The 18,756-nt window shown below is 41.7% G+C and overlaps 1 protein-coding gene across 1 annotated transcript; it reads left to right on the plus strand.

Annotated features, from left to right (window-relative positions):
- Positions 1-5,215: 5,215 nt before the first annotated feature.
- On the plus strand, positions 5,216-9,783 carry LOC104546031 (ornithine carbamoyltransferase, mitochondrial). The gene is made up of 5 exons (XM_010191314.1): positions 5,216-5,359; positions 6,037-6,090; positions 6,202-6,351; positions 7,422-7,559; positions 9,599-9,783. Exons 1-5 carry the CDS (start codon positions 5,309-5,311, stop codon positions 9,656-9,658), a joined length of 453 nt encoding a protein of 150 aa, XP_010189616.1. The 5' UTR covers positions 5,216-5,308; the 3' UTR covers positions 9,659-9,783.
- The last annotated feature ends 8,973 nt before the right edge of the window (positions 9,784-18,756 follow it).

Here is an 18,756-nt window from a genome sequence, read left to right on the forward strand (position 1 = left end):
ATTTCCCTTAGCAATTGTTTGAAGAGGTCAGGAAACAGGACTATAACAGTTGGTGCTCAAACAAAAGAAACATTTGACATGGAGAGGTATCATGAGAAAGTGAACACTTACAGACATCTCAAGGAACAGCTCAGCTTTTGGACAGCCACTGAAGATTTTTAAAATTTGCAGCACTTTTCCAGTCAGTCTGATAAACGAGGCAGTATTTCCTCCAACCATGTCCATCTCTCCCCCAGTTTTTCCAGCTTGTACCTTAGCCCAGGCTTTGTCAGGAGATCTTTAGAGGGCAGCTGGGTGGCTGCTCCGCTTTGCCGAGGGTGTGCTGCACCACTGGTTTCTGACCCACTTTCCACTCTTGCCCCGGAGGAAGGGGGCCGGCAGGGGGAAGCTCTCAGCAGCTTGCTGTGGATGTTGGCACTGCCGGCTCTTTCTCTTGCTGACCTCCCCTCTGCTGCTTTTGTTCCTCTCTGCACTCTATGCTGAGGTGAAGACTGGTCTTACAGCCAGTAGCATGTAATAAAACAGCATTTTAATCATATAATGAACTTTACCAGGTCACAGAAGTAGGATTAACACTTGTAGAAGTGTGAACCACAGGGTTTGTTTGCAGTCAAACTTCTCATGAGATTTTCAGCTGGGTAAAAAGATGTTACGCGAGTACTGCCTGCAAGAAGATTAATACAGGGATGCTGAATGGTACCACTGATTCTTTAAATGAGTCAAAAGGTCATATATAATATTTGGAATGCTTTCCTGCAATGCAAACACAATTTATTTGATTTATACATACATGCAAAATGAAATAGTGTCACAGACTGCTAGTGTTATATTTACATTTAACTACAGATTCTGTGCAGCTTATTTCTCTTAAAAAATGTCTCTTCCTTATCTCTGTAAATATTTCCTGCCTGGATCTGCTCAATACATACCCAAAATGTTCTTTCCCCGCCCCCCTCCTTCTTTTTTCTCCTGCTGCATTTGTCAGCGGAGCACTACGTGCACTCTGGTCCTCTTCATGCTTAGCACATTTTTATTCTTCTATTTTCTAAATCCTATTAATTTTGTCACATGCCTTCTTGAATCCCGCTTGAGCACTTTCTCTTCAGTCTGAAACTGCCTAGTTTCCTGGTTTGTTTTGTCAGAATGTCTTCTTGCTTATGGCTTCAGATTCCCTTTTCACAGGTGCATTTTAGTGTGGTTATTTTAGTACAGCCTGTTGCTCAGAGTTGTCGGTTCTTGTTTTGTGTTCTTGTTGGATTACAAGTGTGCTCGTGTCATAAATACTGGGGTGAGATTCTTCAGGTTCAACATCCTCTTGCTCAGTGCCTTCTTCCTGAGCAACCTGAAGCCCCTCGCATGCTTGATGTCTAAGCTGGCCCTGCCTTTAGTACTGTGGGCAGTATTAATGCCCTCTCTTATGCCAGGAGGGATGTTTTTCTTTAGCATACCTTCTACCCTCTTTCTTATAAGTTGGGTTAGGTTGAGTTTGCTCTTGAGCTGTAACCCACTAGAAACAGTTGTAAACACTTTGCAACCTGATTTTGAGGGTTTGGGGATTTGGCCTTGAAGGTCTGTGAGTTTGTGTGCTGGTACTGTGGACATGGAGAGCCATTTCACTTCTCTGTGCTGAAGGCATGCAACTGCCACTTGCTGGGTCCTGCACAGAAGCGGCGGCTCACAACCTCTGTTTGGCTGCAGGACAACATCACACAATTCGTATTCCACGGACGAACAGGATATTGACGTTGATTCAATTGATATTAATGTCACAAGCCAAATTAGCTAACTTGTAGCTGACTGCAGGATGGTCAGACTGGTAATTAGAGTGGATCCATATGCCAGTAGCTTTTTAAGTCACTGGTCTGAAGGGAAATGTCTTTTTCAGAAAGATGTGGTTGGCATAAGAAATACATCAATGAGTCCTCTTTAAATAGCATGACAAATTACAGTGTTGCCCAGCTTGAAGAGAGCTGCCATACATTCTCAACTTCTCATCGCTATGTGACCCAAAGACCTCAAATTATTATAGTCTTCAAATTCATCACCACCATCACGGTCATTATTCTTACAATTAGAAATCCCAACTGAGATCTAGATTGATCCTCCAGAATACACTGTTTCAAGAACCATGATGCAAGCCAATGTGTAAGTAAGTAAGGGAGTAAGTAACTAAGATAACTAGCCCAGCATCTGCCTTCAGCTCAGTTTGAGAGCTGCTAGATCCAAGCTTGCCTGGTTTCTCATTTACTGGATTGCACTGTCTCCCAGAGGGCTAAAGCTTTGACTAGTCCCCTGCTTTCCATTTGAAATTTTGACAGCTTATTGATTCATTATTCAAAAGCTTGTTTTAATTGAGGGCTGTTATGACTGTTGTGGTCAAACATTTCAGAAGTAATCTATAATGGTGTCAGAGTTTCAGCCTAGCTGGAAGCACATCCCAGCAGAGACAGACATGAATGTCCCTAATTAGTTAAACCAGTCTTCTCTAAACATACAACAGTGCTAAATCACTGAGCATGCTTATTTTTTCCCAGTGTTTGATACACTGATACACTGCAACCATGGGTAAGAACAGAATGAAACATTGTGAAAGAAGCGTGAGGATGAGAAAGTTGACTGTACAATTGACATGAATTATTTAGCAAAGATTTTTCATGAGAAAAGTAAAGCCAAGTTTTGTGGCACTACAGCAGCAGTCAATAGCTTGCCAAAGAGGCATGCATAAGGGAGAAGGGCTCTAGACTTTCTAAATATATTATTTTTTTTGTGCGGCTTTACTGAGAGTCTAAATATTTTGAAGTCAGGTTCAAAATGTAAAGAGAAACTGCAGAACACCCAAGCAGGTAGAAAGCCTACGTCAGTGTAACAGAGTTTGGAAAAACTGGGGAGGGATATAAGGGGAAAAATATCTTCAGAGCCTCAGGTGACCAGCATGTATTGTAAAGGTTCTGGTTTAACCTAGGGTGTTACCATCATCACTTTCAGGATTTTCTCTGTGCAGTTGTATAAACATATACTATAAAGCAGGAAAAACAAGTATGTGTCTCATATACAGTAGGTTTCATATCACCTCAAAGCTTTCTGATTCTGACAACCACAATCATCCCTTTCTTCTTGGATGCTGAGGATGTATACATATAAGCAGCACAGTCACAGTCATGGTGAGCTGGCTTTAAATGAAGAGGTTTGAGTTACAGCAGCAGTGTACCAATGACAGCGGAAAGCTTAGCAGAGGATATAAAATAGGCTCCATTGGCACACACACAGCTTGATTCTGTCTTGTCTACAACTTCTTCCATTAGTTAAACATCTTCATTAAGATCAGCTCAGCTATGTCCACTCTCTACAGTAGTCGCTGCAGATGTGGCTTGGCAGTGCAGATTGAGGGTCATTATACAGACATCTCCAGTACTTCGTGTTTCATCTGTAATAGTGAGCAGCTTGGGAAAACAGAGAAATGTATTTAGTATGCACCATGCTTCTTTTAATGCAGACTAGCAGTTGGTAATAAGGTGGGAGTTATTTAACATAGCAGTATATTTGTGACTCACACTAGTCAGTGCTTTGAGCATTACAGGCAGTGATGTCTATTTTTAAACAGTAAGATCAAAAGAACTCAGGGCTGTCTCATTTGCTCCTCGCTGTGGGTTCATGTCTCAGCTATCACTAAGCCCTAGCTGGAAACAACCTCTTAAATAATTGTTTCAGTTTGGCCTTCTCCTAGGAGCACCATTGCTAGGAGATGTGGAGGGACTTTGAAAGATGCTTAGAGATCTGTAGAGCCATTATACCAAAATAACTTCCATGTTCACAGAGTCCTGCTTTTCTCTCCTGTAAATGCCCTTTCATCAAACCTCTGCCAATGAGCCTGCTGCTAACAAACTTCAACTGAAAAACTGACAGTTTCACAATACTATAGTTTTAGCCTTTAAACTGTAAGCAGTCTAGGACTCTATTAGGTTTAGATTTCAATGGGATCTTAATGTCATTCCATATTTCAAGTGCTACTATTTTTGACTCAAAATTGTGGTCACTGGCAGAAATGGCAATGACTTTGTTCTGAAACGACTTCACAACTATCTGTTTAGAAGAAGCTGCTGCCAGGAGAGGAGGGGGTAGTCCCAGGCCTTTTCCTGTTCAGTCTTTTGGCATCTTTGCTGTGACTGTCTGTAAGGTTCCCAGTTAGTACAGCTCTACAGTGTGGATGCTTATCCTCTCTGACAAGCATTGAATCATGTCACCCAAAGTGTTGAAACACTGTCTGGCTTCCAATAGTAGCATGGCCCAGTTTTGAACTAAGAACAAAAGGCTGTCCGTCATGTCTTTAGTCCTTTGAGTCATGAGGTGGAGTTGTACAGAGCAGGCATATAGAAGTATTTGGTTATGCCTTCACAAATTTTCTGGTATCAACTTAAGTACCTATAAACATGATTATTTAAAACAAGCCTTGCTAAAGGGCCTCAAATTGTCCTGCTCTGGAAATGTAAAGCTCCTGTTACCTTTGTTTCTCTGTAGGCGTTATCTGTTGATGGCAGAGAGCCAGAGTAGCTGCACATGTACAGGCTGTAAGAGTCATCAGACAAAGCTGTAATGCTGTTTCAAGTTCGGGTAGTTCACACTTTAAAAAAATCGCTACATTCCTTGGCCGTACAGCAGAGAGTAAACCCTGCAGGCACAGCTGCTTTCAAAGCACTGCTCTTTGCTGTCCTGTACAACTATGATGGCTGCAATGCACTGTAAAGGCATGGTCACTGCCATGGCCACAGAGAACATCGTGTAGAGACAACCAAGCCAGAGCAAACCTGAATAAGGATATTGTCACAGTTTTGGGAAAGGTTGAAAGGAGTGCTATCTTACACATTAGGACTGCCTCTAAATTAAGAATTTCTACCATTCGCTGGTATTTGTGAGCACCAACACACATCTGTACAACTTTGGTGCTAAAGTTACTGTGTGTCTGTGCTGTGTCTTTCAGCCTGGGCCTCACCATATGGCATGCATATCAATGTGTCCATCATCAGAGAAAGCTGCAGAACCTGTGTCCTCATGTAAGGTTCGAGGGGCCATCTTGCAGCTGCAATAAGTTCAATTAAAGCTCTGGTCCCATGCAGCTAGCATTTGAAGGTAGCCAGCCTGCTTTGCACCAAACCTGTCTGATCAGTCCCTCCTACCTACAGCATCACCTTGTTCAGCTTGCCTGGAAAGTAACCCCAGGGCTGCCTGATTCATTTGGCAGGAGCGCTATGGCGGGCTGAATGGGCTCACCATCGCCTGGACTGGAGATGGAAACAATGTCCTGCACTCTATCATGATGAGTGCTGCAAAGCTGGGAATGCATCTGCATATTGCGACTCCCAAGGTAAGAAAGCCATGTGCATGGAGTAAGGAAGGCAAACTTTGCCCATTCTCTTCTCAGCCACTTGGATAGTTCCCAAGGGCCTCAGGAAGTAGTGCTTGCATGTATCTTGAGTGACAGCTTTCAGAACCAACGTTCAGAAACCTGATTCAGTTATTTTATGCAAACCAGGAGTAGTTCTACTGAGTCCAGCTTCAGAAGGGCTGGGGGGAATTCGTGTCTGCAGTAGAAATCACAGAGGATGATCATTCCATTTGCTACAAAGCCGCCCAACACCCTCTCCACTTCAATAAATGTGGAAGTTGTTTCAAATTGATGGAAGTGTTGCATCTTGGTTGGTTCAGGTTGGTGGTGCAGCCTTTTAGAATGCTCCATTGCATTACAATATAAAATAAAAAACAAAGAACCAATTTAGAACAAAAAAAATAAATTATGCATGGGCATTTCATTCTGTAACTGTTAAAATACATTTTTCTTACCTTATCAGGGTACTTTTCACCAGTTTATCTCCAAAACAAACTTTCAACAAAATCAACGTCATTTTCTCAAATTTTACAGTTCTGAAGGACATTCCTCTTCCCGTTGAAAAAGGTTCAATCAGTATTTTTTTTACCAATGGTTAATAATCAGTAATGATCTTACATATGTTCCATGATGTTACCTATAATCTCTTTTGGCAGGGTTTTGAACCAGACCTCAGAATAACTAAAGTAACTGAACAGTACTCCAAAGAGGTAGGAGCCTAAGAAATAGCCTAGGACAGTAGTTTGAAGCGAGTTTATTGTCTTTATAAACTAAGTTGAATTTCCTTGTTTTCCTGATCTTCCTTACTTTATTCACATTAGTATGGTACCAAGTTACTTCTCACAACAGAGCCTTTGGAAGCTGTAGACGGTGCCAATGTCTTAGTTACGGATACTTGGATAAGTATGGGACAAGAAGAGGAAAAGAAAGAAAGACTAAAGGCATTTCAAGGCTATCAGATTACAATGCAGGTAAAAATTCAGATTCCTTTTTTGTTGATGCCTTTACAGTTTGCATTTATAAGAATCAACATCAGCAAAGCATGGGTTTGGTATTTTCATGAGTGATGCTGTAAAACAAGCACATGCAAACCTCCCTCCAGCTTGAAAAACTCACAAGGATTACAAACTTTGAGTTATCTTCTACACTTCACATGGCTTGGCCTCTCTCAGAGCTTCCCAATGAGATCCAACTCCAGAACATGACCAGTGCAGGAGAGCTAATCCTTTCCTTCTTTATGACCTAAATCTATTTCTAATTTTGTATTTCCCCTTCGCTACCAGAAATGATGCTTTATATTTTAATTAGAATAAGCAGCTCACAGATTAACTCTGAAATGCCTGGGCAGCATCTGGGGCAATTTTGTGTATATCTGTCAATGAATAAAGCTTTAAATACATGTCTTTAAAATCATCTAGTTGAAATGCTTGTCAGAACAAAATCAGTTAGAGAAAATGTAAAGTCATAAACTATTAATTGTCCGAGATAAAAAGGACATTTTCCTTGCTGATAGAATTACTGGTTTAATTGACTGTATTTACATAACTTATTAACATAAGTTCACAAAATACTATTGATAGCTATGTCTCTGAACTGGCCTAAAATGCTTTAATTCATTGTTCACTGGTATTAGATCAATATATTATGAGTGACAATATAAAAAGAAAAATTCATAGCCTTTTAAATAATGATTTGGTATGTTCTTGTTGCAATTATCGATGGCATTGTATTACTGTATTGCATTCAAATAAAGATTGCACTTGATTGATCCACCAGGTCACTGCCCTACTAAAGCCAGAGAAAGAGGAGTAAAAATTTGACTTTTGTGAAGTCAGCACTGCACTCTTGCTGACTTATAGGGGGTATTCCCATCTTATTCACAGATGAAGAATTCTTTTGAAGCCAGTGGAATTCTTCTGAGTTCATCATCAAAGTAACTAGAGTGAGAGCTAATATAAAATTTGTTAACCTTTTTACTCGTTAAAGATTTTACTAATGTCCTCGCATACTGCTTTATTTTTATATGCTTTTTGGTCTACAGACTGCAAAATCTGCTGCTTCCAACTGGACTTTTTTACATTGCTTACCCAGAAAACCTGAAGAAGTTGATGATGAAGTATTTTATTCTCCACGATCATTGGTTTTTCAGGAGGCTGAAAACAGAAAATGGACAATTATGGTAAAAAAGGAAGATAATAGTGATTAGAGGTTAGGGTCAGCTTCTGTTCTGCCTTACACTGGAGGCTTGGATTCAGCATGGTTACTCAGTAAATAGTAAATGTTAATGGATATGTTTCAGATGCACCCCACAGCATATCACAATTTTGACTGTAGGCAACATATATATGTAGCACAAATGCTCGTGGACACAAATGTGACCTATTTTGATAACAATCTGCTGTTGCTTGACCCAGGTTTTATCACTAAGGGAAAGCTACAGTATAAACCATAATTTTTGATATTTAAATCACTGGGTTTACTCTCATGATTAACACAGCTGCTCAGTTTTAAAACATGTTAAAAGCTGAGGTCTCAGGGACTGGTCTGAGAAGCTACAATTTTGTAAACACTTAAAGCCAGAGATTTTACAGTTTTCTCTGAAGAAAAAATGCCACTGAAACCAATGGGAACTTTCCCTGAGAAAGGGCTGCAAGAGCAAAGCTTTGAGGCACCCTGAAAAATTACGATGTGGGTAATACTGTGTGATTCTTGGGAACCATGAGAGGAAACTTGGCATTTGACATAACTCCTCTCTCAGCATTCCTAGAATTTCAGGAAATTACTGCCAGATCTTGGTAGCCTGTTATTTATTGTTGGCTTTAGAACCATCATGTTGACAAAAGCTAGTGAAATCTTCCAGAGATGAAAAAAAACCACCAAATCAGAAATGGCATTGTCATAGTTCTCAGACTAACTCTAGATGTGCTCCAAGTGAGTAAGTGGTTGAGTATTGTATTTAGCTAAAACTTAGATTTTGGATGTGGTCAAAATTATTAACAAATTTGTGATAAATTCATAGTTTCAGCCTAATTCCAAAAAGTGCTCATAATTTTTATTTTAATTTTGCAGTGTTTCTAATTGACCTAAATATATATTTTTAAAAAAAAAAACAAAACCCTTTACTTTGGCTTCCAGCTGCACATTTTTTGGGAGTAAGAAAAATATCATATAAGTATTTTATCAAGCTATAAAAATAATGAATGTATGGGTCTTGTTTATATATTATTTTCTACTACTTTCAGCTCAGACAGCAAACTGAAAAATAAATTATTTGCTCAGCTGTAGTTCCAAACAGGGCTGAGTGCATCTCTGACATGGGTAGCGCAGCGGCGGGCTGCAGCACAGCTGTGTGTTCAGTCGTCCCCACTGTGTGTCTGGGACCACCTGCCATGCTGAGCAGTGCTGAAGGGAAAGGAAGGACACGCAACAAGACCACAACCCCTGGAGAACCCTTGTAAATGCAGTTCTGGGCCAAAATAACAATTTGCAATCAGACGTAGCTGTGAAATCACAACAGTGTGAATCAGGTAGTACCATGTCAAAAACAAGCAAGCATGGAGCTTGTTATCTACACAGGGGTGGGGAGGATAGCAGAGCTGCTGCAACACGGTGCTATTTTATTTAGCTGACATTCCCATTACTCTCCTTTCATGGCCATACCTAAGGTTTGTTGGAATGTGTATCAACTACCAGCGGAGGGCAGGAGGGGTAGATAACATGCTGTTAACCTCTGAGAGGATTTTCCATGTTTTACCACACAAAGTATAGCTAAACTGGGATAAATTTTGAAGCCCTTATTGAAGCATGGCTCTCACTGATGCTTGTGGAAGTTCAGCTGAAATCCACAAGCAAGCTCATGAGCTGTTTGGGTACCTACAGCATTTCCTAGCAGTAGCTGAGGGTACAGTAGAACACACCAAAAAGGCCTCAGCATTTGGTCTAAACACGCTGTCTGAATTTCCCCTATGCTGTCCATTAATATATCTTGTCTGCACTGAGAAAACCTATCAGCTACAATACAGAATATCCTAACTGATTGTCACCTCTTTCCTGATTCATCATCAGAAGTTCTAGCAAATAAATCTCAGTGTGCAGTTTTTGTCAGGACAATAATTTTCAACACAGGACTTTAGAGCTGGAAAATATTTCCCTCTTATTTATTTTTATGGAGTATCTGTTTCTGATGTGATTGGATTTTTTCTTTTCTTCCCCCTCTAGGCTGTCATGGTTTCCCTGCTGACAGATTACTCACCACAGCTACAAAAGCCTACATTTTGATGCTTGGATTCCTGCCAAGAGAAAAATATTCCTCATTGGCAGAATATTCTGGTCTGCAAATACATAGATCTTCTTCAGAGAGGCAAGGCAATGAATGATTCTTTAATAAAACCTTATAGTTAGCTGTATATTATTGCATTACATTTGTGAAAATGTTCAGGACAATAAATGCCACTGCAAAACCTGCTTTTCGTCTCAATGTTCCAAGTTGGCTATCTTCTCTAGTGATCAGCATCACAGAAAATGTTCCAAGGTTGTATTGTAATGATTGAGGTTGTATTTTAATGATTGTCTCTACGAGCGTCATAGGCATAGCATAGTCTGCACATAGCTGTGCTGCAGCTCATATAGTGTAACATGTAACCTTCTCCATAAACCTGTCTGTTGAATCGGTGATCTTGGGGAGTGTGCACAGAGAAGCAGTGCTTTACTATTTGCCTTGGTTGCCTGCACTTCCTGGGCACCCTGGTTTCTGTTTCTGTTTTCCAGCCAATCTCTAAATCCCACTCCTGTTTCACACCGAAAACATAGAGACATTGTGAGCATTATCTTCCTCCATGACATGCTGCTGAGCTGGCACAGGAGGGTGTTGCAGCAGAACAGTAATAGAGCAGCTTCTGGAGAGCTGGATGTAGCAGTGAGAGATGGCTGGAAGGAACCAGTTCACTCTTTGTCCATCTCTCCTAAACTTTCACTCCTAAATAGAATTTTGGCAGAAGAACCAAGTTTTCTCTTTCTTTTTTCCTAAGCAAACATGGGGGGCACCATGTGATGGAACTGTATACAGCTCCTTTGTGGAAAGAATTTGCTGCATTTTGTCCGGTGCTGTAGCATGATGTATGTTTCAGCTAATCCTTCTTAGTAGTAAACAGCTTCATGGCATTTGTAGTTTTTATGATGGCTGGATGTGTGTGTTTACTTTAAGTATTATTAAAAAAACACCTTCTTTGTTGTTTTTAATTAGGTTCAAGGATCTGTTTGTTTTTTCCGTCTGTAATACTGAAACAATGTCTGTGATATTTTAAAAATTCTGCAAATGGATTTCCATTTTCTGACCAGCTGCAAAACATTATTTAAATCCTTTTAAAATTAGAGTTCACTGCTGGGACACAGATCACTAAAATGAAAATAAAAATACATTTGTTTATCTACTCACTTATGATTGATTCATTGCTTTTGCAGGCATTTGTATGTCTCTTGTTAAAATTAACATTTTCCATTACAACATTACAAGGTTTCAATAATTCAGTGATCGTTTACACTTGAGCAGAGATCTAGCATTATCAGTGATGGAGGAACAGGGTGTGTGCTAGAAATCAACGTTTTACTTCCCAATTTACTATGTGGAGGAAAATGCATGCAGTATAGTATATGTCTGGTTGTATCAGATCCTGCTTTGTGAATTAGGTTCCAGCTCAGCAAGATACTATAGTTGGTCCTTTTGCAGCCAGTGAGCTGTTCCAGTGCTTAGAATTGTACATATCCTTACTAACCTGATTTTAGTGCTATCTGAGAGTAAGACAACTAATTTTGCTAGTCCTTTCATAAAAATGCATTAATATCAGTTTTATTGTGTTGATTAATCTACTATCAGTGAAGTCAAGAGGATTTATATTAACAAAGCTGTTTTGTGAAATGTTTCACGGTGAACAGATTAACAATTATCCGCTACTCATTTGCTTCTCTGTGCTCTGATGAGAGCTAACGTGCATCTAGGTTATCGCAGACTCTTTTTATACTTAGGAATCTGAGCGGGATGCCAGACATCTGAATCCCCTTGACATTTTTAAAACACATGCTTAGATGTGCTGCTTAGCACGTGAGCAATGGAGTCCAACATTTCCTGGGGGGTAATTTCATATGGTTCTATTCCTCTGAATGTATACAGCAAAGGATGATAGCCCTTGCTTTGTCTTGCACAAACTGCTTGCACCATCAGCTATTTTGATGCTTTTTAGAAGTACTGGGTGGACTTAATACACATGTGCTGAGCGACTGACCATTGTGTGGAAGCATTTAGCATCCCGCATATTTCTGCATGTGCAGTATCCACTTTGTGCTGTGTGCTGGGAGCCAAACACATCCTGACGGGTCAGACTTACTGAACATGTGCAAGCTGTCTCCACAGTGCATGCAGAGCAGATCTGACACTTCCTAGAGGCGTTGGTTCGGTACCAAGTAGACGTGTACTTTTCTGCCCCAGGGACCCAGAAATACGGTGCCCTGAAGGGCTCCTGTTCTGCCTGAAGGGACTTTCACTGCCTCCCCACACAGCAGAACTGCACTGCAACGCTTAATCTACTTGTGCAGGTTAAGCATCGGGGGATTGCCGAGTGGTAGCTGTGGTAGCTTGCAAGATAATAGTATTATCATGCCATCCATGTTAGGAAAATCCTCCTGCCAGAGATAAATGGTTCAAAAGGAGGCAGAGGAGCCTGAGAGAAACTTTATTTGAATAAAGAGAGAGTCCAAGGCACATTCACTTGTGGGGTGTCTCAAATTTCCGGAGGGCACAGCCTCCTTTTTATCCTAATTTCCTGACCACAGTAACCCTTTCCCTTTCCCATTGGCTGAGTTACTGGGAAGATACAGACTTCCCAGAATGCCTATTACGTGTTTCCCCGTAATATGTAGCCCCTCCCACTACATCGCATGTATCATTAACTTGGAATTTATGCCGCCCAGGATGGAAAACTTAATTTTCATTAACCTATTAAGCACGCACATTTAGCAGACAAAGTTCAAGAGTTCATATTGTTATACAACACTTGCAGTTTTTATCTGACTGTGGACTGAGTTCTGGGTTCTGATTGGTTCACTCTAATCTTTTGTCACCATATGGTGGTCTTTGTAATGCCTTTGAGGTGTATCCCTATTTTATAAAGACATCTTTTTTTATAGTCATATTACTCATTAATTTACTACTTGAATTTACAAGTGGTGACTGCATATATGGTGAGTAAAGGAAACAGCAATAATGAAAGAACTTCTAGGGGATAAAAATGGTTATCAGCATTCAAAGGGCTTAAAACAAGTGCATAACAGGTAGCAGTCACTAATAGCTTGCAGTGTTTTTCATTACCTTTATTACGCTTTAATCAGTAGAAGTGCTGTTTTTATTGCTGAGTGCACTTGAAGGATGGGGTGTTATTTTCTCTGTCTTTTTACAGAGAGGCTCCTGCCTGGCTCCTGATAGCCCAGAACTTCCTTCCCCTAAAGCCCTACTCTTCTGTTTGACCTAGATACCAGTCCTGGGCCAGTTCAGGTCTATCAAGTCTTACCCACTTCTGACACTTTTAATAACCTGCTGCTCCTATATCTCACCTTCCCATATTTTCAGTGCCATGTTCTGGTCCCTGTCCAGGACCACGCACTGGTGGAGGAAACCTCCAGCCTAATCCATTGCTTGCTCAGAGGCACAAAGGGAAGAATGACCCCTCCTCCCTGTTTCCTCCTCGTTGTTGAGCTGGTTGTGTGCTACTGCATGTACAGCCACATCCAAACCTCACACACAGATGCTGCTGTTGTGCTGCATTCCGAAAGGATATATGCATGCTGACTTCGGTGCCCAAAGCCCAACCACAGCTCCACAGCTAGTACTAAATCTGGCTTTGATATGACCAGGGTAAGTCTGATCCCAGCTCAGGTCCTGGGGGAGGATCAGGGGCCCAGAGGTTACTCTTCTAGTGTCATTTTAGACAGCGGAGGGTCTCAGAGATATCTGCACAGGCCTGACAGATGTGACACAGGACCGATGTGGCACTTGGAGAAGAAACTAGTGGCCAGCAAGGACATCCTACAACATCCCAAATGGCCCTAGGTCTTGTGCTTTGACACCTTACCTACTCCCTCAGTACCTTCATGGCCCTTTAGAAGATTACTACACGTAGAGTATTGCTTATTAACAGTTTACTCTGTAAGCACTTGTTCTGCATCTTATTGACAGCAGTGGTGGGATTCTTTGGTTACCCTTACATGATCATCTGAAAATGATCTAACATTAGTTAGAGATTCAGTGGAGAAAGGGGGAACAAAATGCTGTTCTATAATCTTCTCAAGGTGTAAGAAAAATGCTTTTTCCTTGTGTACTTCTTAATGTACAAAGCTAAGAGACAGCACAGTAATTACAGCAGTTGAGAGGCCTGCAGAAAGAATTTACAATTAATTAACATCCCTGAGAATATGAGGAACAGTAACTTAGAAAAGACTGAGTGAGGAGTCTGGACAATCGGGAGGGAATACAGAAAATAAGATTTCTCAAACAGAATTAAATATTTTATTTGCACCAGCTTACATCAGAAATTACACTGGAAAAAACCGTACAGCAGATGTACTCGTTGTCTGGTAGCAGGAGCAGTCTCCTGTGAGAAGCTGAGCCGCTAAAAGGGAAATACAGGAATAATTAAATGAATTAAATAGCAACATGACACCCAGGTTTGGTTGCATGAAGTCCTCCAGAACTCTTGAATTAACATTCCCCCATCATAAGACCAGCCAGTACATTAGCCATAACTACTTTGCTGCCTTTCAAATTCTGCAATTGAGGGAGGAGGAGCCATATGAAGGTCTGAGTGTTGCATCGAGCTGATTGTTTGGTTTGGAGAGAGCTTTCATGACTGAGGTGAAGTATATTGAGCTTAGTTTTGTTTTCTAGGAATGTATAATACTGGTGGAAAGTCTGAAAACCAGACTGCACACAAAGGGAAAGGTTTCTTCTTTCTTCTGGGTCTCCCATTACTCAGTTAATCATTTGGTTAATGTATTGAGCAAATAAACAGTGCTTTTTTGATTGCTTTGCCACGGTTATTTAACCAGCTGCCTTTCAAATGCAGAGCCCAGAATTTCTGGGTCTTGCCCAAGGTTATGTGTAAAGAGACACTTCATAAGCCACAATAAACATTTTATTCAGCCCAGCATTTGCTGTCATGACTAATGAGATACAGCTATTTGCAAGGCTATTTGATTCTTACACAATCTTGTTACCAACTCTTTGAAGAAATCCCAACCTTTGTGGTCTCTGTAAATGCTGATGATCCCTCCATACATCTGAGTGTCGAGGGTTTTTCTCCAGGGGAAAGCAATCTGAGGTGACTCCATTCAGAGAGCAGATCTTTCACAACCACAGTCAAAGCATTGCCTGACCCTGCCAAATTCCTTGGAAAGCTCCTTGTGGTCCGTATAATAAGTTAGAGGACTATTGAATTCTGCTGCTCTTTAATGGGCCTGTTTTAAGGGGATTGGCACCCATGCAAAGTAGGTTCCAACACAAGCACAATATATCTAGAAAGAGCGACAAGCATTAAAATTGCAAACTTTTCTGATCAAAGTTACTTAGATCAGCCAAGACTTAAGTCCAACTGTGGGGAACAGCAGCCATAGCTGGAGAAGAGTACTGAGGAGTGGGGAGGGTAGATGCAGGTCACCCTTCATGATTTAAGCACAAAATCATGTTTGTTGGCGGAAGAAAGCTAAACTACTCACATAGGTTGGAGGAGTTCACAGGTCCCTCTCCAGCTCATAGCCAGCAAGTTCAGCAGTGTCGCATCTGACTGACCTCTGTTCTCTCCAGCATCCTGAATTCAAACACCCACCCACTGTCTGAATGTGAGGTGGATGTTCTCCATGGGGCACACCATGGTCCCAACTCCTGGACAATTTGGACTAGTGGTCATGGAGGGGCACACCATGGCTCCCTTGCTGCCCACATGCCCTGATCCCTCACCGGTGGGAAGCAGGGCATTTGGGGTAGGGTGTGCAGTTGGTTTGCTGTCCCAGCCCTGGAAGGTGGGAAACCTGGTAATGACCATGCTGATCATAGTAACACCAACTCAGTGATGCTAAAACATCTGTTTTAGGGTGGCCCACACAGCATAAAAAGCTGTCTGGCAGAAACTGGATTCTGTTTGTAGCATGAAACAGAGCCCATGGCCTTGTCTGTCTTGCTTCCTATGCTGTGCCCTGGCTGTGTTTGGCCTGGGTGATTACTGTACTATAGGATTATATTTGACAAACTGACAGGCACTGCCCCCTGGGTTCTCCACAAAAACTCAGGGCTGGCTGTTGCTCTTACTTGAGTAATGAAGAAAGAAAACCTGTGAGAACCTGAAACAAGAGACACTCAGTGTGCATGCAGAAAAATTGCACCACCGAGTCCAAGTATGGGGAGCTTCATAAAAGCCTTTGCTTGGGTATCCCCACAGGGGTGTATAAGACCCAGACAGAAATACAGGTGCAAGAGCTCTGTTCAAGAGCTGATCTGCATCCAGCACCCTGCTGCACTGCTGGAGGGCTGGCAGTCCTGGGACCCCCTGCCCAGTGCTGTCGGGCTAAGCCTCTCCCCAAACTGCAGCCTCAGCAGGGGGAGACTTGCACCCACCCTGCAAACCTGGCAGTGCAGGGCACTCCAAGAGTGGTGTCCCACAGATGATGCATTTCACTTTTCCCAGGGTAGGCTAAAATGTTTTGTAACTGATATCGTTTGAAGGATATTTGCTTACTTTGGGAATTTAACTATTTGAAAAGAAATGTCTCCCAGCACCACAGAATCATGAGTCACCAGCAGGCTTTCAAGCCCTGCTCCACAGCTCAGGTCTCTGAATTAAATCCCAGAGCAGATTTGGTTTTTTTCTGAGGACCAGACCCTGGTGAGTGAATGATACATGCACCTTGCCAGGGGATTTACCCTGCAGTGGGACAGCTCTGGGGGCTCCTCCAGCACACAGCTGCCTCCAAACAGAGCAGAGACAGGAACTGGAAGAGGGTTTGAAGCACTTTAAACTCAGACTGACTGCAAGCAATAAAATATCTTAATCCCAATCCAGCAATTGCAGAACACACCTCATGTAATCTACAAAGGCAGAGGAGAGAGCTTTCAGATCCCCCTCTCTTACTGTGACACAACTGGGACTTTCTTAAGTCCATTTGTAACCCTGAATTTCCTGCATTTTGTGTAATTACAAAGCCCTGTGCTTTACTTTCAATTGCTCACACATTTGTGCAATAGGGAGAATTTTTAAAAGTGTAGCCAAATAATTTGATTTTGAGAAGCACTGTGGAGGAGACAAGGGTAGATGCACATAATTTGTCTCCTACCAGCTTTATGAGTGTCTCTCTCTCTCAGGAAAGGTAACAATCCCATCTTGAAATAATTCCATTAGACATGAAATATCAGAGCTGTGAATCACTGGGCATTTCAGAGCATCGCTTCACAGCAGGAGAGCATCTGAAAACGGCACTAGCGACGGGAGTTTAATTCTTATTGTAGCACTAGGGAGGAAAATGCAATCAAAAACAGCTATAGGAAGTAGCAGTACAGCAGAACTATCTATTTTACTAGTTGCCTTCCTGGGAAAAGGAAACCAGGAGATTATAGTTATTCTTCCAGCAATACTGTTGATTTGGCCAGGGTAGTAACTAGGATTCACAAGACTGCAATTAAGGGCTCAGGAAAACATGATAAATGAAGTCCTCTGAAAGGCTGTATTGTAGTGCCCATGCACACATTGCTTTCAGGTATCCATATAGCAAGATAATAACTGGTTCTACCAAGGAAAAGCTTTTTTGATGTTCTCAGAGGGCATTGAGACCAATCTGAATCAGACGTATATAAAGACAGAATGGACTCTAAATTGTGGGGGGCAGTGAGTTATTGCGAGTTTGAAGGTTTTAGCTCTAACTACATCAAAAAGTCACCTGTTCCTCATTCCCATTTCTGCAGCTAGACATAACACCCCTATTTCAATGCAGATGACTGTGGGAGCTTCCTTCCCTCAAAGATGCCCCTGGGAGATCATCACTAATTAGTCAGGGTAGTTGCTTTACCTGTAACTCCTAGGACTCGCCCCATTTTGCAATGGGATAAAGCTGTCTCCCAGTGCTCACTGTTAATGCTCAGGACCACGATGGGTTTTCTTACTCTTCCGCATTGCTGAGGTGGACAGAAGAAGGAGAACAAGCATGTTTATTTTAAACACCATACGTTGCAAGTGACAATAATCGGGACCTTTGCCAGGCAAATTTGTAGTCATGGGACCTGACCCTCAGGAGAAATAAATTCACTGAAATCGCATGGCCCTGAAGCACTCCAGTACCTCTGAAAGATAGAACATGCTAGCTGTCTCCAGATGACTGCTGCCTGTGTGAAACAGGTGTCAAAAGCTGTTATAAAAAATAAAGAAGACCCTTGTAGCTGGCAGCATGACAGGGTTGTTATGCCAAAGTCTAGGCAGTTGAAAAAGGTAATCTGCAGAGTATTGGCCTTTCATGGCTCAACTGGACTAGCCTTTACATCCTAAATGTCTGGACTGTCTCCAAAGGAAGTAGCGAGTGCCTTTCCTTGAAGTAGTCCTTTTTTTCAACCAGTTGATGGAGAGCCATTGTACCCAGAGATGCCTGGTTGCCTAATACCATGATGAAGATGGAGAATATGCACTACAGTGGCTGTTTGCAGAAGCAAATACAGGACATGCTTAAGCACATGCTTAAGCAGCAGGACGTGCTTAACCATGAAACGTCTGCTTAAACTGTTGGCAGGTTTTCATCTGCAGTTGTGACACTCAGTATCAAAACACTTTGCCAAGTCAGTTAGTTATTATAGAGTTCAGTCATTCTTTAGGAAATATTTTATTTCTCTCTGAGCTTTTTTCAGCAGGCTGCTGAAGAAAATATGTGGCCTTGAACCCAGGTGGGTACCTGGTGAGGGAACAGAGAGCCTACAAAGAGATCCCTTTGGGGATTCTCCTTCCCAAGCATCCAAGTCCATGGCTGTCTGACACCCTGGGCTCCTGGTCTGACCATTCTGGAGTTACCTCCAGTGTTTGGCAATGAAGTGCTTGTTAAGGGACTGTCCTGTAGCTGGGATCTTCTTTCTGTTTTGCAGAGACTTTCAGCACAGCCAGAATTATCAAAATAATCTGTGAAATTGGCTGTTCCTTCTCCACCCATTCCTGTCTCTCAGTCCCAGCATCCCAATGCATCTCTCAGCTTCCCAGGATCCTGGAGTATAATACAGTGTGCAACAAAAGCCTCAAATGAGAGATTTTTTCAGAAAAAAAGCCACAATCAAAACACTCTTAAATAATGAATACAATGTGTTGCTC

The sequence above is a fragment of the Mesitornis unicolor genome, unplaced genomic scaffold (genome assembly GCF_000695765.1).
Source record: "Mesitornis unicolor isolate BGI_N332 unplaced genomic scaffold, ASM69576v1 scaffold8089, whole genome shotgun sequence".
Taxonomy (NCBI): Eukaryota; Metazoa; Chordata; class Aves; order Mesitornithiformes; family Mesitornithidae; genus Mesitornis; species Mesitornis unicolor.

Coding starts and splice junctions, on each gene's coding strand:
- LOC104546031 (XM_010191314.1), top strand. CDS start 5,309: ATGATGAGTGCTGCAAAGCTGGGAATGCATCTGCATATTGCGACTCCC. Junction 6,091..6,201: donor CTGAACAGTACTCCAAAGAG/GTAGGAGCCTAA, acceptor TATTCACATTAG/TATGGTACCAAGTTACTTCT. Junction 7,560..9,598: donor ACAGAAAATGGACAATTATG/GTAAAAAAGGAA, acceptor TTCCCCCTCTAG/GCTGTCATGGTTTCCCTGCT.